The following is a 20232-nucleotide window of genomic DNA, read 5'->3' as shown; positions in this document are numbered from 1 at the left end:
GCGCTGTCCCCATCGGGGTAAATACTGATATGTCACCCGCATGCGCTGCCCTCCTCATCCTCATGTTTGTTGCGGCAGCCGGCGCTGACACTTTATACCAGTGGTTTTCAACCTGCCGACCTCCAGATGTTGCAAAACTACAACTCTCAGCATGCCCAGACAGCCGTTGGCTGTCCGGGCATGCTGGGAGTTGTAGTTTTGCAACATCTGGAGGTCGGCAGGTTAAAGACCACTGCTCTATACTGTGCGGTATCCCTATGCCCGGGCTGCAAAAAATAAACAAAATAAACTTTAACTCATCTCCCGTTGGTCCGGTACCGGCCTCATATGCTTCCTAGTGAATGGAACGTTGGACAGCCGTCAGCCTATCACCGGCCGCAGCGATGTTCCGCCTCGGCCGCCCAGAGCTTCTTACATGACAGTGGGCTCAGCCTATCAGCGGCCGAGGGGGAACATCGCTGCGGCCGGTGATAGGCTGACGCCTGTCCGACGTTCCCGTCCCTAGCGTAAGGCCGACGTCGGAACATGTGCCAGTTTATTTTGTTTACCTTGCGTCTGCGCCGGCAACAAACAGCACGAGGAGGGCAGCGGGTGACATGTGAGTATTTACCCCGATGGGGGCAGCGCTGGGCTGATAATTTTTGTTGGGAGGGGGGAGGAAATACCGTTATAGAACATGGAACCACCGAAAGTTACAAAAATACTGTGATACGCAGATTTGGTCATACCGCCCAGCCCTAAAGTGAAGAAATTATAGCTGACTACGTTCGGGTCATTGAAGTCATTTGTGCTTGTATATCCCATTTTGACAGGTTGCCAATGTTTATGTGCCACAAAAGGCACAACTGTGATGTGAACACGGGCTAAGAATGGTGGTAGAAATTCAAAAAGCTGTGCATATCATACAGCAAAGGTCGTCACACAATTTGTTAAGAAGTAAAAGGAAAGGATTACAGAAGGAAAAAAAGGACGCATTACAGGCTCTACTGACAGCCACCAAACAACGAGTTTTGAGAGTCCAAGGAATTAGCCCAGACCTCTGAAGATGCTTGGCTGAGCGAAACATGTCGGGGGGGCTAGGTTTGTTAATATTTTAAACAATAAACTAGTCTAGTGTCACCAGAGTACCTTAAGCCGGCTGGTGGACTGCAGCTACCAATTTGCTAAGACAATAGAAGAGGGTTGTGCAATACAGTGTACAGTTAAGCGCCATTGAGATATACACTATTTAGCCCCGTGGCACACATTAATCTTTATACTCTGGTGATATAGGTATTTTTAAAGAGTTTTGGTGCTAGCATTTTTTAAAATAAATATCTTATAAAAGTTATGTTTTAGGTGCGGTAGATGAGGGTAGAGTGATCCCATTTCACTGGGATCTTGTGTAATTTGAAGTTGGTAACTTACCTGTGACCCCATCAGGGTACGTTTTGTATTCTGTGTTCTCCAAGGAATTTGGACCCTTGAAATGTGTTGTCCTATTGTTAACAAAATGTGTTTATTATTTTGACATCATTGTCCCATAACTGGTGAGATTTATTTGGTAGCTGCGGGAAACCGTGGTGAAGAATCCTCTCTTCTTGGACTTGGATTCCATCCTTGGATCTTTTCTTCAGTTGTCATACTATGTTCCGGCCATTGGAGAACACTTGGATGCAGGCAGTTCCCGGTCACAATTGTCTTAGGGCCCATGTTGGTGTTGCACCCAGAGCGCAACATCTAAAGATGGACATACTACCTAGCATACACTACCTATTAGGTGTATTAGGTGTAACAGCACATAGAGCACTCTTGCTGTGTATATATATTTTTTATATATATATTCCTTTAAGAAAAAGGATTGGGCATGTTGGATTTTGACTGCCTGACCTTTTTTGTTTTCTGGAAAATAAGCCGCCACCAGAGTTCTCTTATCTTCTTTCTCTCCATTCAGAGCACATGGGTAAAGAGATTGCTCCCACCTGAACATACATTTTGCTGACAGCTATTAAAGGTGTATGGGTGCCTTGAGGGTACAGTCCCACGTAGCGTATACACAGCATGTTTTCCTATGAGAAGACACACAGGGCAACCTGGCGGTACCCCTGTATGTGCAGTGGCTTTGTGGCGGTGCCAGCACGTCGACGTGACTGTGACGGGCTGTCCTCGCCTCCAAACCTCACCGCACACACAGGGATGCCGCCACGTAGCCCTGTATGTCTACTCATAGGGAAGAAACAGAGCATTTTCCGCAGCGCAGTAGATTAAGTGCAGCATGGAATACGCTGAGTATACGATATATGGGACTGTACCCTTATTCTACAGATGAACTAGGCACATTGAAGTTTTAGTTCTCAGTCTATAGTTTTAGTTATCAGACTGGATAGGTCTAAAATTCTTTGCTAAGTAATTTTTTCTTAGGCTGGGTTCACACTACGTTTTTGCCATACTGTTTTCAATCCGTTTTTCTAAAGAAAACCGTATGGCAAAAAACGGATGGAACAGTATGGAAAAAAGTAAACCGTACGCGTTTTTAAACAGTATACTGTTTTTAAAAGTGCATACAGTTCCGTCAGTTTTTAGTTAAAAAAAAAACCCATACGTTTTTGAAAATTTTGTCCATTTTTAATGGGAGGGGTCTTGGGTGGGGACTTTAGGATTCAAATGCGCATGTGCAAAGTAAAAACGTATACGTTTTTCCCGTATGGAACCGTATACATGTGCGTTTCCCATTGACGTCCATGTTAAAAAAAACATATGCGGTTGCAGTACGGTTTTTAAACCGGAGACAAAATCGTGGTCAACCATGGTTTTGACTCCGGTTTAAAAACCGTACTGCAACCGCATATGTTTTTTTCTAACATGGACGTCAATGGCAAACGCACATGTTTACGGTTCCATACAGGAAAAACCGTATGCGTTTTTACTTTGCACATGCGCATTTGAACCCAGCCTCATATCGCTTTTTTCTCTTAGGGGCTCCAAAATCCCTTGCTTCCTTTTACACAGCCATAGGGTTAAATAAGACTCAAATTCTGGATGCCTATAGCCACCACTAGGGGAAAGTAAGGAGCTTTCTAAAACATTATTTTTTATTTATTAACCTTAATCAGAATTGTTTAAGGCTTTGTTCACACAACCATTAGAAACACAGTTATGAGCCTCTGTTGCCAGTACCAGCAGATTTGCCTAGAATGAATAATGCAGCACCATTCTTCTCATCAAAAGGATTAAAACTATAATGCTAAGTGACTCAGTATAAGTCAATACTAAACCCCAGAGAACAATGGTATTCATTGCACAAGGGATCAGTGGTGTTGCAGATTCTGTTATGAATTTATACTTTTTAATGGTTGCTATGGGTACATAGTATCAATGTATAAGCATGCATGTGTGCCAAGATCTATCACCCATGAAGTCCTGGCCCACTTCAAATTGTTAAGCTGGCCCTTAGATATTTAAACAAATAAAATAATATTTATTTATATAGATAGATACATTTGCACACATAGCATTAGAGGATGATTAATAAGGAAAATATAGCTTTTCTCATAGTTTAATGATATAGTCTCTCTATAGTACGTTACCAAAACCACTTACCATGTTTTTCATCTCGTGTGAGGTCCAGTTCTGGCTCCTAAGAAAAGAAACCAAGTAAGAATTTTCAATGTAGTAACTAGAGATGAGCGAACTTACAGTAAATTCGATTCGTCACAAACTTCTCGGCTAGGCAGTTGATGACTTATCCTGCGTAAATTAGTTCAGCTTTCAGGTGCTCCGGTGGGCTGGAAAAGGTGGATACATTCCTAGGAAAGAGTCTCCTAGGACTGTATCCACCTTTTCCAGCCCACCGGAGCACCTGAAAGCTGAAATAATTTATGCAGGAAAAGACATCAACTGCCGAGCCAAGAAGTTCGTGACGAATCGAATTTACTGTAAATTCGCTCATCTCTAGTAGTAACTATAGGTGACCTACCACAGGACACGGCTTTGCTGTTCAAGATACTTACTAGCTCCATTTTGGGCATCTCTGACAACTGAGGAGAAGCTTCTTCCACCACAAACTCATTATCGTCATCATCCCCATCGTCTTTCTGCTTATCAACAATCACATTGGTTACACCTTTTCCACTGCTCACCCTATGTAAAGACATACATAAATTAACATTTACACAAATATTGCAAAACAAATCCATATAACACCATGGATGGACATTGTTACAGAGGACGTAGAGACAGCAGATGCAACCGGACCCGTGACAGTACAATGACGTGTCATCCTAACTGCACAAGGTCATCATGCTATCCAGAGTCATTTCACTATAGAAATAAGATATGATGAAATCATAACACTAGAGCTGAAAAATATGGCTGTATATAATTCCTTTGCAGTTGGATATATATATATATATATATATATATATATAAACAGAATGTGGTTAGGCCTCAGCAAAGTTTTTGCACCAGGGCCCAAGAACTTGAATCTATGTCAATCTTCCCTGAAAATGTCAAATGTCCTGGATAAAGAAGTGCTGCTTCACTCTTAATACACTTCACTGCACTGGCTGCCCATTTAGCCTAGAAAACTTTTAAGCTCTGCACCCTCACCCTCAAAGCTCTCCACAATGCTGCTCTTCCCTACATTGTCTTCTTAATATTTTTCCACTACACAAGCAAGCTCTACATACTGACAATTCTCTAAGAACAAAGTTCTCCATAATGTCTCTAAGCTCTCTAAGACTTCGCTAAGAGGTTGCTGCACCATTTACGTGGAATAAAATACCCCGCACAATCAGATTAATTCCAACATCCATAGTGTTCAGCATGCCCTAGAACAGTGATTCCCAACCCTGGAGTACCGTTGCGCACTGCCAGGGGTCCCACGGGCTCCAGCAGGCTTTCTTTCTCTCTCACTCTTGACAACTACTTCAAGTCTGCACTTAATAAGATGGCTGCTATTTTTTTTTCTTTGATGCGCCGATTGGCTCTGTCCCCCCTCCCCTTGTCCCCCCACCCCCTTAACACTGGTTCATGCTCATTGGCTACCTCAGGGCGGGATTTGCACATCGCCCATGCAGTCCCGCCCACAAAGCCGCAGATTTCCTGCCACAGAGGATCGCAGCAGATGTGAGCACCACTACAGACCTGTCAGTTGTGTGTGCTAACCGGTAAGAGTGCTTGTTGCACAGTAACAACAACAACAACGGCTATGAGGAGTAGAGAGGAGGAATGTGGTACATGTGGTCATTTCTGGACTGGCCTGGCCATTGCGGAGGTTATATCATAACCACCGCAATGGCCTGGCCAGTCCTCAACACATGTACCCCATGTCCCCTTTACACTTATAATAACCAAGGCAATGACCAGTCCAGCCCTGAACACATGTACCCCATGTCCCCTCTGCACTTCTCATAACTGTTATGAGAAGTGCGGAGGGGACATGGGTACATGTGGTCAGGGCTGGACTGGTCATTGCGGTGGCTATGAGAAGTGCGGAGGGGACATGGGGTACATGTGGTCAGGGCTGGACTGACCCTCCAATCCTGTAAGGGTGAAATCAGTGTTTCCCAACCAGGATGCATCCAGGTGTACCAAAACTAAAACTCTCAGCATTCCTGGACAGCCAATGACAGATAATATGTCTCTTTCAAACGCTTTTGTTCACCTCCCCAAGCCCCCAACATTGCTTTTACCCTGATTTAGTGGTGCACAGTTTTGGAGATTATTGATCAAAACCTGTTCAGAGGAAAGGTTGCATAATTGCCCATAGCAACCAATCAGATTGCTTCTTTCATTTTTCAGAGGACTTGTTAAAAAAATAAAAGAAGAAATCTGGTTGCTATGGGAAACTCAGCAACTTTTTCTCCGGACAGGTTTTGATAAATGTCCCCCAATCAAATGCTGTTTAGAGACTTTTCATTGCGACTATAGCTTTAGAATCAGAAGATTTGTGATTTCAGTTGATATCATGTAGTGGTCAGGAATTTATCATGTGCAGCTTTTCAGGCGGAAATCCATACCAGCCCTGACTTGGCTTACAAAAATAACTATAAACAGCATCAAAAAGTCATACATTTTTTAGCAGAGGAGGAACCATACAAAGTGAAGTACCGAAGTAAAAAAATGTGATCAGGTGAACTTATTTTTCCCCCATTAATTTTTTTGGTGGAAACTGGGGGATATTTATCAAAACCTGTCCAGAGGAAAAGTTGTTGGGTTGCCCATAGCAACCAATCAGATCGCTTTTTAAATTTTGGAAAAGGCCTCTGAAAAATGAAAGAATTGAAAGAAATCTGATTGTTTGCTATGGGCATCTCAGCAACAGGTTTTGATAAATTTTCCCCTGTGTACTTGCATCAAATTGCATGGCGCAGGACATCTGAGAAATCCGATGGCCTATTTTTGGTCCCAGTCTGTCCCTGCTTCTGCGGATGGGAGGTGCTTGAGGTGAGGTGATGTGGGTGGGGGAGGGGAATGGGGGGTGCTCGTGATGAGGTGATGTAGGTGGGGAATCTTTCACCAAGGGGAAGATGGGGAAAATTAGGCCAGCAGAGATTTTGCATGTATACATTGCTACTGATTATATTTTCCATCACACCTTCTTCTTTTGCTCACTAACCTTCAAGAAGCTAATTCAGCTCTGCATGACCTACCTTACCTGCTAGACGTGAGGATAGGTGAGATGAGGTGATAGAATTGGATATTTTATTATTCTGTTAAACAATTATTTTGGTACTGATGACAATCTCCTCCAGTGGTTTGCAGACTCCCCCCCCCCCCCCCAACGGTTGGCAGACGCTCCACTTACGAACGCTTGCTGAATCCCCAGTTAATGCTTGCCGTTAGTGTCAAAACTGGACTTACTTCTCCTTGCACACCATGTGGATTGTGGGCCTAATTTTGGACAAACACAGTCTCCTTTCTTCGGAAGAAAACAGTTCCTCTGCATGCTCTTGCTAATGTTAGACATTAGAATGCCTGCTTACATATTTACGAGCTAGAGAATGAATTGGACAAGAATGTCGACATCTTATTGATATTTTGTGGGATATATATCTGTTTGAATGGAAAGCCAGAAAACAACGGTATTGACTTCTAAAAATGTGATCTTTAGTGTTCTAGCACACATCACTTAATTTATCTGCTCTTCTTCCTGAAGGGTAAACCGTGCAATGGACAATTCTGCAGCAAAGGAATTTCTAATAAAGTCATAAAACTTTGAAGATAAAGAAGGGAAATAAATGTTCTGGTTCTCTGGCAAGGCTTTCAAATGGACTGCTAGTTCATTTACTTGTTCAACAGGCTGACTTGTCCCTACCAAGTTGACTTTACAGACTATTTTAATGGCAAAGGAAAGAAATTGACGGTGGAGGAAGCAGTGGGTGATTGTCATTTTTGGAAAAAATGTTTTTGAGACAAGTGTGACAAAGCCTTTAATTGGAGCCAAACATTAAGGCAGCACAAATTCCCACACAGCTATTCCAGGATAGATTTCAAAATTCTAAATATGAAAATAAAATATATATTATAATATTATATATATATATATATATATATATATATATATATATATATATATATATATATATATATCTCTCTCGTCAGACTTAGTAGCTGCTTAATGGTCTATTCACATGTACAGTATTCTGTGCAGATTTGATGCGCAGGATTTTCTGCTGCAGATTTCAATGTAAACTGAATGACTGAACACAGCTTAAAATCTTGTGCATCAAATCTAAGCAGAATACTGTATGTGTGAATAGACCCTAAAGCAGCATTAGTCAGCATCAAAGACAATGACAAAATCAATGACTATTTCAACATTAATGACAAAACACACAAAGGCCAGCAAATGGCACTTGCTTGTACTGTCTGTTGATACATCAACTTGAAGGGCAAACCACATTTTTGGCAGTTTTTGGACATTAAATTTTGAATATCATTTGACATGTCAAGTACTTTTCTACTAATAGTATTGTCTAAGAGGGTCTTTTTCTACTTCTGTTTCTGCTTTCCTTCCTAGCCTATAATCAGGCATTATTAAGCTTTCTGCAACTGTGTGATTTTTTTTCAATACTTGGCCCTGCCTCGTCATATGTTGATAAATGTGTGATTTGAATTTACTGCTGCAGGAAAGAGAAGAGTGAACTCAGGTGTGATGGAGAAGAATAGTTTGTACAGATGTCACTGTGACATTTTCACAGTCAGTGGCCATTGAAGTCCTATTATGATGCAATGACAATAACACTGATTAACAGATTGTAATTTGTTAATCAGTGTTTCTTTGATGCATACTAGGGCTACACGATATGGGGAAAATGTGTGATTGCGATTATGGGCCTAAATATTGGGATTTTGATATGTGATGCAATATAATAAATAAATGGTGAAATCCCCCCCCCCCCTTTTATGTCCAATCTCCTCCATTTCACATCTATCAACCTATTTTATGCCCACCGCCCATTTCACATCTCCCACATTTAATTTCTATATCCCCATGTCACATTCTCTTCCCCATACCACATCCACCCCCGCTGTCACATTCTCCCCCATATCACATTTCCCCTCGTCACATTCTCCCCCCCCGTTACATTCCCTCCCATGTCACAATCTCCCCCCCGTCACAATTTCGCCCCCTGCCACATCATTCTACCCTCCCCCCCATGTCACAATCTCCCCCCCGTCACATCCTCCCCCCCACCACAATTTCCCCCCCTGCCACATTCTACCCTCCCCCCCATGGCACAATCTTCCCTCCATGCCACATACTCCTCCCCCCCCCGTCCCAATCACTCCCCGTCACATTCCCATCACATTCTACCCCTCGTCACATTCTCCCGGGGAAACCTAGTGTATTTGCAGCCGAAAAAGACCTTTCCCCATCAATCAATCACTGGCTTGACACGTGACACTGCTGCAGCCAATGATTGGCTGAAAAGGTAAAGGTCCTACTGCTTGAATGGAGCCGAGAGGAGACATCGGACCACACGGAGGGGAACAACATCTGAAGGGACCGAGAGTAGGTGAGCAGAAGGTTTATTTTTTATTTTTCTCCTTGTGCCCTTTTACTTAACTCAGTGTTTTTCTACCAGGGTGCCTCCAGCTGTTGCAACAATTGGAGGCACCCTGGTTGGGAAACACAGAATTTTAGTATTTAAATTTGTTTTTACCTGCTCTGGCCGGCCCCCGCCTGCAGCAGCACATGGGTGCAGGCCAAAGAAAATATTTGCAAGTTTTTCCGGGGTGCCGTATCGCTATATCGCAAAAAGCAAAAATCGTGATTCGATTGCGTTTGCAATATATTGTGTAGCCCTGATGCCCACTAGTACTTTTATGACTTCTTTCTTTTCCATCACACAATATTTTTGACAACCCTGACTTTTGTATTTCAATCACACCTCACTTGTCATCTCTTATCCTTCTGCAGGTACGACTTTCTAAACTGAAGATACCAGAAAGAGCCAACAGAGATCAAGAGTGTTAGTAAGTACAGAAACAAATTCTAAAGCTGAATTCTAAATTGAAGAGCTCCCAGAGCGCTCGCTGAGAAGAGAGAGGCCGGGGCAGAGGGAGGAGGAGGAGGAGTCTGTGTTATCCCCAGCACACGATACACCGCCTAAGAAAAGGGTGCAGAACTATATTTAGGTCCAAGCTGCGGGCTCAATTAGAGGGCCGTCCGCAACACATGCCGAGAAAAAACAGTCCTTGACTGCGCAGCGCAAGATGCCAGCTGCGCAGCAGAAGAAGCAGGCCGGGCCGCGCAAGAACCGCTATATGCCGCGCAGTCAAGGGCTGTTTTTTGTCAGCACGTGCCATGGACGGCCCTCTAATTAAGACCGAAGAACCACCAGGAGAGAAGCCACGACGACCGGGAATTCCTTATGCCCTGCCGCGACTCACCGCTCGTGGCCCGGAGGAAGAAGACTGCCATGCAGTCCTGGAGAAGGTGAGGGACTGAGCTCTTCAGCAGGAACCATTAACCCCTAATGGGCCAGAAGCCATTAACCCCTAATGGGCCAGGTAGAAGAGGCCCAGGAGGGGGAAAGGGGGGGAGGGGTGTTTGGGACAGGCATACTCACCAACGAAGTCTTCGACCAGCTAGGGCCACCTGCCTTAAGCCAGCTCAGCTGGCAAATTAGCAAATGGGGGACCCAGACCAAGGTACACCACCAGGCGCTGGTTGCTGGTGAGGAGGGGTAAGCGGCCCATCCAGCAATGCACCGTGCACCCCAAGCTCGCAGGTGGGGGATCAGGCAGCGCCATACTCCAGTCACCCCACGCCAGAAAACAACAAAGGAAAAGAAAACTAAACTTTAGCTGAAACTAGGAAAAAAAAAAAAGAAAGAAGACCAGGTCTGGAGAGCTCCAGACCTGTGTCTGCCTCCTGCTGACACTTAGCTAAAACTGCGTTGCTCAGAGTCAGGAGGCTGGTATATTCTGCTGGGAGGAGCTGACTTTCTTTTGTTTTTGCCTAGTGTCAGCCTCCTAGCGGCAAGCAGCATATACCCATGATCCTGTGTCCCCCAAAGAAGCGCTCCAGAAAAGTACCTCTTTCAGAATATACAATTAGTAGAAGAGTCATAAACATGTCAAATGATATTGAAAAGATCTTGTCCAAAAAGCTGCAGCACAGTAGGTTTGCCATTCAAGTTGATGAATCAACTGACATTACAAACAAGTGCCATTGTCTGTTTTGTAAATGATGGAGAAATAGCAGAAAACTTCTGCTGCTGTAAGCAGCTAACAGATACAACAAGAGGCATAGATATATTCAATATTTTTACTTCCTATTTAGAATATTGTCATCTATCCTGGAAAAACGGTGTTGGAATTTGCACAGATAGTGCTCCCTCAATGGTTGGCTCCATTATAGGCTTTGTCACACTTGTCAAAGAAAAAAATCCCAAAATGATTACCACCCACTGCTTCCTTCACCGTGAAGTTTTGGTTGCTAAAACAATACCACCTGAATTAAAAGAAGTTCTTGATGCCATTGAGGACATGGTCAACTTCATCAAGCAATGTCATCTCCAGTCACAAATCTTTGCACTGTTGTGTGAAAATATGCAGAAGGACTATGTTACCCTTCAACATACTGATGGCTTTCAATAGCAAATGTTTTGACAAAAGTATTTGAACTTAGAAAGAATTGCTTATCTTCTTTAGCAACAGCAATAAAAAGTGATTTTTGTCTTACCGTAAAATCCTTTTCTCGGAGGATCCATTGGGGGACACAGACCTTGGGTATATGCTGTTGTTGCTAGGAGACTTGACACTATGGAAACCAAAAAAGTCAGCTCCTTCCAGCAGGATATACCCGCCTACAGAGCCTGAGGTAATCAGTTTAGTCCCCAAGCAGTAGGAGAGGACCGAGAGGCAAAAAATTAAGACCAGTCCGATGTAACCAGAACAAAAAATTAACTGAACACACTCTCGAACAGGTAACCATAACCGGAACACCAAAGAAAGGGTGGGAGCTGTGTCCCCCAATGGATCCTCAGAGAAAAGGATTTTACGGTAAGACAAAAATCACTTTTTCTCTATAGGCTCCATTGGGGGACACAGACCTTGGGACATACCAAAGCCGTCCCTAGGGTGGGCACAGAAAACAATCAAGGGGCAGGCTGGGCCACCGCCGCCTGCAAGACCTTATGGCCCAGACTAGCATCAGCGGATGCAAAGGTATGAACCTGGTAGAATTTAGTAAAAGTGTGCAAGGACGACCAGGTAGCCGCCTTACAGAGTTGAGAGGCTGAAGCCCTGTTATGGAGAGCCCAAGAAGCTCCGACAGGCGCGTGGAGTAAGCTGAAACCCTGAAAGGAGGGGACTTCTCCCTGCAACGGTCTTCCCCTGTAACGAAATGGCAGACCTGATCCACCGTGAAATGGTTGCCTTCAAGAAGGTAGACCCCCTACAGTGACCGTCCGTAAGAACAAAAAAGGAATCACATTGGCGAAAAGAAGACGTAATAGAGAGGTAGGTACGCACCACCTGTACCACATCCAGTTTATGAAGCGAACGCTCCCCGGGATGAGATGGAGTGGGACAAAGGGACGGGAGGACAATATCCTCATTGAGGTGGAAGGCTGAAACCACCTTAGGTAAAAAAAAGAAGGAACCGGACGAAAAACATCCTTGTCCTGATGGACAATTAGAAAGGGAGAGCGGCAAGAAAGAGCCGCCAACTCCGAAATCCGTCTGATGGAGGTAATTGCCATAAGAAACGCCACCTTCCAGGAAAGGAGAAGAAGGGAAACCTCCCTGAGGGGTTCAAAGGGCACGCCCTGCAGGGCGCCAAGGACCAAATTCAGATCCCAAGGAGGTGTAGGAGACCTGTAAGGAGGAACCGCGTGGGCCACTCCCTGAAGGAAGGTCCGAACATGAGAATCAGATGCCAGAGGGCGTTGGGAAACCCTTTAAAGAGCTGAGAGCTAATTGCTGTTCCAGCCCTGACTGCAAAAATGAAAGGAGTCGGGGAAGGGAGAACACCACTGGAGAAAGAGATTGAGATTCACACCAACGAAAATAAGACCGCTCGCCTTGAGCATGGTGCGAATCACCTGTGTTGAGAAGCCACGGGCCCTTAGAACCACAGTCTCAACCGCCAGGCCGCCAAATGCAGCGACGGTAAATTGGGGTGGCACAGGGGACCCTGAGAGAGGAGATCTGGACTAAGTGGAAGGCGCAGTGGAACGTCGTACCACGCTCTCCGAGGCCAATCTGGAGCCACGAGAATGGCGGGAATGCCCTCCGCTTTGAGCTTCCTCAGGGCCCTGGGAAGGAAAGGAAGAGGAGGGAACAGATGGAGTAGGGCGAAACCCGACCAAGGAATCACCAGTGCATCCGCGGCCAGAGCACGGGGTCCCGGGACTTCGACACAAAGAGGGGAACCTTCTGGTTGTGGCGGGATGTATAGAGGTCCACATCTGGAGTTTCCCAGGGGTCGCAGATCTCTGCAAACACCTCCGGATGAAGGGACCACTTGCCGGGGTCGGGAGAGGACTGGCTTAGGAAGTCCGTTTCCCAATTGTTTACGCCTGGGATGTGAATTGCTGAGATGGCTGGAACCTTGAGTTCCGTCCAGATAAGAATCTTGGAAACTTCGGCCATCGCCGCCAAGCTGCGAGTGCCGCCCTGGCGATTGATGTACGCCACCACAGTGGAGTTATCCGACTGGACACGAACCGGGCGGCCCTGACGAAGGATCTCCCAATGTAACAGGCAAAGATAGATTGCCCTCAGTTCCAAGATGTTGATCGGGAAGAGTGTCTCTCTGGGAGACCAAAGGCCCTGGACTGTCCGGTCTCTGAAAACACCCCCCCAACCTGAAAGGCTGGCATCCGTGGTGACAACTAGACAATGGAGGGGCAGGAAGGAGTGTCCCTGAAGAAGTAGGGAGGAGCGGAGCCACCAGAGAAGGGAGCGACGAGATGTCTTAGGAAGTACAATCTTGCGATCGAGGGACAAGGGAGACCTGTCCCACCGGGAGAGAATCGCCAGTTGAAGGGGTCGAAAATGAAACTGAGTGAAGGGAACGGCCTCCATGGCCACCACCATCAGACCTAGGACTTCCATGCAAAAGCGAATGGACATTGGGGTGGGGTTTGGGAGTATTCGAATCTCCGACAGAAAGGTTAGCCGCTTGTCCGGTGGGAGGAGGCGAACCCAGGCGGACTGGGTGTCAAACTGAAGTCCCAGAAAAACCAAAGACTGAGTGGGGGATAGGTTGGACTTGTCCCGATTGACCAACCAATTGAAGCGAGACAGGGCCTGAAGAGTGAAGGTGAGACTCTCTAGATTCTGGTCTCTGGATGGAGCCTTGATCAGAATGTCATCCAAGTAAGGAATCGCTGAGACCCCCCTCGTCCGTAGCAGGCCGATCACCGGCGCGAAGACCTTGGTGGATACCCTCGGAGCTGTGGCCAGGCCGAAGGGGAGGGCCACAACCTGGAAATGTCCCTCCGGGACAGCAAAGCGGAGAACCACTGGTGTCCCGGAAAAATCGGAATGTGGAGGTAGGTGTCGCTGATGTCCACTGAGGAAAGAAACTCCCCCTGATCCATGGTCGTCACGACCGAACGGAGAGACTCCATGCGGAAGTGGCGGAGGAGGAGATGCCGGTTGAGGTGCTTTAGATCCAAGATGGGGCGTACGGAACCCCCTTTCTTGGGAACTACAAAGAGGTTGGAATAAAAACCTCGAAAACTTTCCTTGGGAGGAACCGGGACAATGGCACCCTGAATGAGGAGGGACTGAAGTGCACGCCCAAAGGCCTTTGCCAGAGAGCGAGACCGTGGGGCTCGAGAAAGGAAAAAACGATCCTTTGGAAGGGAGGCAAACTCGATCCGATAACCGTTGGATACCACATCTCTGACCCAGGAGTCCTGTACATGCATGGTCCAGACGTCCCGGAAGAGCAACAGACGACCTCTCACCCGAGAAAAATCTGCGGATGGGGGCGTCCCTTCAGGCAGAGGTGGGTTTGCGGGTGTCTGCCTTGGCCGCAAAAGCGGCCCGAACGGTTATCCGATTTCCAGGATGGGCGGGTCTGGAAGGAGGGAGCCTTCTTGTCCCGAGAAGGCGCCTGCCTGGCCCTTGGTAGATTTGCGACGGGAAGTGGTACTGCGAGCCTTATTTTGAGGTAATAATGAACTCTTCCCTCCCGTGGCTTCTAAGATGATCTCATCTAGGCGCTTACCAAAAAGCCGTGATTTTTTGGAAGCCGCGTCCGCATCCCAGGCTTTGAGCCACGCGGATCTACGAAGTGCCACTAGGTTGCCTGTGGCAAAGGCAGCACAGCGGGCCGACTGCATGGAAGCAGAACATAGAAAATCTCCAGCTTTAGAAAGCAGGAGAATTAAGTCGGCCAGTTCTTCCGAGGAAGCCCCAGAAGAAACGCCATGACGAAGTAGGGAAACCCAGATCGTAAGGGCCTTGGAAACCCAGGCAGAGGCAAAAGCAGGGAGAAGAGATGAACCCGCAGCTTCAAAGGCAAATTTTGCCAAGGTCTCCACCCTTTTGTCCGCTGGGTCCTTAAAAGAAGCAGCATCAGGCAAAGGCAGGGTAGTAGCCTTAGATAGGCGGGAGACTGGCGGGTCCAACACGCTTGAACCTTCTTTGTTTCTTGAAACCTTTTGTCAGGATGCCTCCAGGCAGACTCCAGTAAGGCTACAAATTCAGCATGAGAGCTGAAAATCTTGGGTGCCGGACGGGTACGATGAAAGGAAACTTCTGGGACAGCGTCCGAAGTTCCTGGGTCCTCTAGGTGGAAGGTGTCTCTTATGGCCCGAAACCAATGAGTCCACCGCGTCAGTAATGTCTGTTTGGTCCTCTGAATCAGAGGCAGAAGCCTCATCAAATAGTTCTCCAGGAGAGTGGGAACGGGTGGAGGCAGCCTTAGAAGAAGGAGACACTGACCTGGTGCGCCGTTCTGGGGACTCAGAATGGCGACCCTGGGAGTGTCCGCTAGAAGAGGGACGCTTGCGGGAGGACGTAGCAGAGGGACGATGCCCATGAGGGGAGCGCCTACGCCTGTACAAGGACTCCGGAGAGGAGTCAGAGGAATGACCCCTATTACGCTTGTGAGAGCGTTTAACATAGGGTGAGGGAGAGCGAGTATCCCTTGAGGAACGGTGTAATGAGGACCTCTCCAAGGCAGTCACCACGGAACGGGAGACCTGCGCCAAGTCAGAGATAGACAGAGAGGGAAGACACCCATATTGGAGGGGCAGCAGAGCCCACTGGGTCTGGGGGAGCATCCTGAGTAGAAATACCAGGGGGGTCAGGAGGTGTAGTGGTGCAGGCGGGATAGGTGGGTTCAGCAGACTCAAGCATTTTAGAGTTGCAGTCCTTGTAAGAATTGTAGGTGACCAGGGCCACAGGTACCTGTTTAGAGGGAGGAACAGTTCTGGGCTCGGATAAAATAAAACAGTCTCACCAGCATCCGTGTCCCCCACCAGGTAGCTGCTGTGAGGAGAAGTTCTTCAGAAAGAGAGAGAGAAGCAGGGGCAGCAGGACCAAGAGAGGGGCCGGGTTAGACTGGGGCGCCTCCGATTGGTCCCAAAGCTCCCCTGCCTGCTCCCATTGGCTGTAGTGGTTCGCTGTAGTGGAACTCATAGGGTGCGAACCCCGCCGGGAGAGGAATGATGTCGGCGTGGAAAGCGCCGCCGGCAGCTTACTGCTGTCAAAGTGAAAGTAAACTGTGCTCCGAACGCATTGGCACAAGACGCGGCCGGAGCACAGAAGAAATAGCCAGAGTGAGACGGGAGCCGAGGCTGCTGAAGAAAAATACAGAACTGACAATGTTAAAACACTGGCGCCCAGAGAGGTGCTGAGACAGTCCTACACCACTGACCACCAGCCACCCCCCAGCTCCCCAATAAAGTGGTAGGGAGCCCTTGCCTAGATAGTAAGAGAGGAGGATGAGCAGATCCACCTCAGAAGTCCACACATTCTAGATGATAGCAAAGAGGAGTGGGACCAAAACAGGGGGTCTCCAGAGGTTGCAAGTCCCCAAAACCTGTAAGGAAAAGGGGGGGGGGGGAAATACTCCCCTTAGTCTGCTGAACTTACCTATTGAAGTCTTCAGCCAGCTTTAGTCACCTGCATCATGCCGGGCTGTAAAAGCGAGACGAGCAGGGAAAAGTGGGGGACCCGGACCCATGAGGTACAACCCCAGGCGCTGACCGTTGGCGAGAGGGGGTTGACAGTACATCCACGATGTCTTTGCCCCCTCAATCGCAAATGGGGAAACAGTGAACGCTATGTTCCTGAGTCCCCACCTGAAAAAAGGAAAATAAAAGGGAATAAGAAACTAAACGTCCCTAATCTAGAAAAATAAAAAATGTTAGACCAGGTCTGGGGAGAACCCCAGACCAGTGTCCATCTCCTGCAGAAACTAAGCTAAAACTGATTACCTCAGGCTCTGTAGGCGGGTATATCCTGCTGGGAGGAGCCGACTTTTTTGGCTTCCATAGTGTCAAGTCTCCTAGCAACAACAGAATATACCCAAGGTCTGTGTCCCCCAATGGAGCCGATAGAGAAAGCTAGATTTCAAAGCCTTTTGGAAGATAAAGCATTGGTGCAGAAATTGGCATACCTGGCTGGTATATATCAACATCTGAACAAATTAAACACCAGCATGCAGGGACCAAAGGAAAACATGCTCAACGCCACAGACAAACTTCTGGCTTTTTAGAATAAACTCAAAATTTGGGAAAGACATCAGGAAGTACTGAGAGGTTTCCTCTTTTAAATCATCTTATTACTGACAGTCAACCTGTCGAAGAAGTGATTGAATTGGCCATTTATAAACCTTGTCAGAGAACCTGGAACATTATTTCCTTTCTTTATCTTCAGAGTTATATGACTGGATTAGAAATCCATTTGCTGCAGAATTGTCCACTGTACAGTTTTCCCTTCAGGAAGAAGAGCAGATAAATGAACTGAGTTGTGATAGGACACTAAAGATCATATTTAATGAAGTCAATACAGATGTTTTCTGGCTTTCTATTCAACTAGAATATCCCAAAATAGGTTAAAGAGCTGTAGACATTCTTGTACAATTCTCTACCTGGTATATGTGTGAGCAGGCATTCTCAGGTCTAACAAACATTAAGAGTAAGTAGAGGAACCATCTGCCCTCAGTTGAAGAAGAGATGAGAGTGTGCTTTGTCCAAAATTAGGCCCCAAATTAGGCCCCAGGCTTCACACTAACCAGGTATGCCTTTTTTTCCCTTTTGAAAATACAATGAATTTCAGGTGCTTCATAGCTAAAAGTGATAGAAGGGGGTACTATAAGCTGATGGTATTAGTTTTTGTTTTGCATTGTAGACAATTCAGTAGGGTAGTCCAATGTAGGGACTGACATTTATGGTGTGTGGATCAATCTTTCTGATATGACAAGTAATATTTTATTTTTAAATCATGACAGCATATCCAGCCATCTGTCAAGAATATCATATCTTTCTCGTGCCTGACATCCTTACCAACCAAGAAACAGTCTGCGCTATGAAGAATGAGGGAGAAATGAAAGTCTTTGGCAGATATTCAGACCAGATGTGACCATTAAAATGTAAGCTGATTTTTTTCAAGTGCTGCAATGCTACTACTGATGTACTTTGTGCTGCTTATTTCTGCAATTTTAAAAGGGGTCCTCCGCCCCTAGAGATCTTATCCCCTATCCAAAGGATAGGGGATAAGAGGTCTGATCGCGGGGGTCCTGCCACTGGGGACCCCCGGGATCTCGGCTGCAGCACCTCTCTGTCACTACTGCACAAAGAAAACTCGCTCTGTGCGTAATGACGGCAATACAGGGGCCAGAGCATTGTGACGTCAAGGCTCCACCCCCTTTTGACATCACGGCCCGCTCCCTCAATACAAGTCTATGGGAGGGGACGTGGCGGCCGTCATGCGCTTTGCCATAGACTTGCATTAAGGGGTGGGCCGTGACACCTGCATGTTCTTGTAGACCCAGTTTTTTTTATTTTTACAAGGGGTATAAGGGAGAGAAATCCCCGTAAAATTTGTAACCCAATTTCTCTCAAGTAAGGAAATACCTCATATGTGGATGTCAAGTGCTCTTTGGGTGCCTTACAAGGCTCAGAAGGGAAGGAGCGACAATGGTATTTTGGAGAGTGAGTTTTTCTGAAATGGTTTTTGGGAGGCATGTCCCATTTAGAAAGCCCCTATGGTGCCAGAACAGCAAAACTCCACATGGCATACTATTTTGGAAACTACACCCAAGGAAAGTAACAAGGGATACAGTGAGCCTTGAAACCCCACAGGTGTTTGACGACTTTTCATTAAAGTCGGATGTGTAAATGATTAGATTTTTTTTTTTTTTGCACTAAAATGCTGTTTTTTCCCCAAATTTTACAAGGGGTAATAGGAAAATATGCCCCCCAAAATGTGTAACCCCATCTCTTCTGAGTATGGAAATACCCCATGTGTGGATGTCAAGTACACTGCGGGTGCACTACAATGCTCAGAAGAGAAGGAGTCACATTTGGCTTTTGGAAAGCAAATTTTGCTGAAATGGTATTTGGGGAGCATGTCGCATTTAGGAAGCCCCTATGGTGCCAGGACAGCAATAAAAGCCTGACATGGCACACTATTTGGGAAACAACCCCCCATCAAGGAACGCAACAAGGGGTACAGTGAGCCGTAACACCCCACAGGTGTTTGACAAATTTCCGCTAAAGTTGGACGTGAAAATGAAAAATCTGTTATTTTTCCCACTAAAATGCTGGTGTTGCCCCAAATTTTTCATTTTCACAAGGGGTAATAGGAGAAAAAGCCTCCCAAAATTTTAACCCCATTTCTTCTGAGTATGGAAATACCCAATATGTGGATGTAAAGTGCTCTACGGGCGAACTACAATGCTCAGAAGAGGAGGAGTGCCATTGGGCTTTTGGAGAGAGAATTTTTTTGGAATGGAAGTCGGGGGCCATGTGCGTTTACAAAGCCCCCATGGTGCCAGAACACTGGACCCCCCCACGTGTGACCCCATTTTAGAAACTACTCCCCTCACAGAATTTAATAAGGGGTGCAGTGAGCATTTACACCCCACTGGCGTTTGACAGATCTTTGGAACAGTGGGCTGTGCAAATGAAAAATACAATTTTTCATTTTTATGGACCACTGTTCAAAAAATCTGTCAGACACCCGTGGGGTGTAAATACACTGTACCCCTTATTACATTACGTGAGGGGTGAATTTTCCAAAATTGGGTCACATGTGGGGGCGGGGGGGATGTCCACTGTTCTGGCACCATGGGGGCTTTGTAAAACGCACATGGCCCACGACTTCCATTCCAAACAAATTCTCTCTACAAAAGCTTAATGGGGCTTCTTCACTTCTGAGTATTATAGTTTGCCCGCAGAGCACTTTACATCCACATATGGGGTATTTCCATACTCAGAAGAAATGGGGTTAAAAATGTTTTTACATTCCTTGAGGGGCGTCGTTTCCAAAATGGGGTCACATGTGGGGGGGGGGGGGGTCCACTGTTCTGGCACCATGGGGGCTTTGTAAACACACGTGGCCTTCAATTCCAGACACATTCTCTCTCCAAAAGCCCAATGGCGCTCCTTCTCTTCTGAGCCCTGTAATGTGCCGCAGAGCACTTTACTTCCACACATGGGGTATTTATATACTCAGAAGAAATGGTGTTACAAATTTTTGGGGGCCTTTTTCCTATTACCCCTTGTGAAAATGAAAAATTTGGGATAACACCAGCATTTTAGTGAAAAA

General features: G+C 46.4%; 1 protein-coding gene and 1 long non-coding RNA gene across 8 annotated transcripts in view; one reads left to right on the top strand and one right to left on the bottom strand.

Annotated features, from left to right (window-relative positions):
- Positions 1–20232, bottom strand: part of TRAF3IP1 (TRAF3 interacting protein 1) — a 76500-nt gene that overhangs the window by 25611 nt on the left and 30657 nt on the right. For all 7 annotated transcript variants that reach the window (XR_008847267.1, XM_056536411.1, XM_056536413.1 and 4 more), the window contains 2 exons: positions 3990–4119; positions 3580–3616 (listed from right to left, as the gene is read on the bottom strand). Coding sequence is in view for 6 of the 7 variants with exons in the window: in XM_056536411.1 (XP_056392386.1) it covers positions 3580–3616; positions 3990–4119 (167 nt within the window). In the remaining variant the exon portion in view is untranslated. The remainder of the gene's footprint in view (positions 1–3579; positions 3617–3989; positions 4120–20232) is intronic.
- Positions 1–20232, top strand: part of LOC130285148 (uncharacterized) — a 38878-nt gene that overhangs the window by 6766 nt on the left and 11880 nt on the right. The window contains exons 2-3 of the long non-coding RNA XR_008847269.1: positions 9407–9462; positions 17912–18052. This is a non-coding gene — a long non-coding RNA (uncharacterized LOC130285148). The remainder of the gene's footprint in view (positions 1–9406; positions 9463–17911; positions 18053–20232) is intronic.

Source organism: Hyla sarda, chromosome 8 (assembly GCF_029499605.1).
Source record: "Hyla sarda isolate aHylSar1 chromosome 8, aHylSar1.hap1, whole genome shotgun sequence".
Classification (NCBI taxonomy): domain Eukaryota; kingdom Metazoa; phylum Chordata; class Amphibia; order Anura; family Hylidae; genus Hyla; species Hyla sarda.
This window is presented reverse-complemented; position numbering and strand designations above follow the sequence as displayed.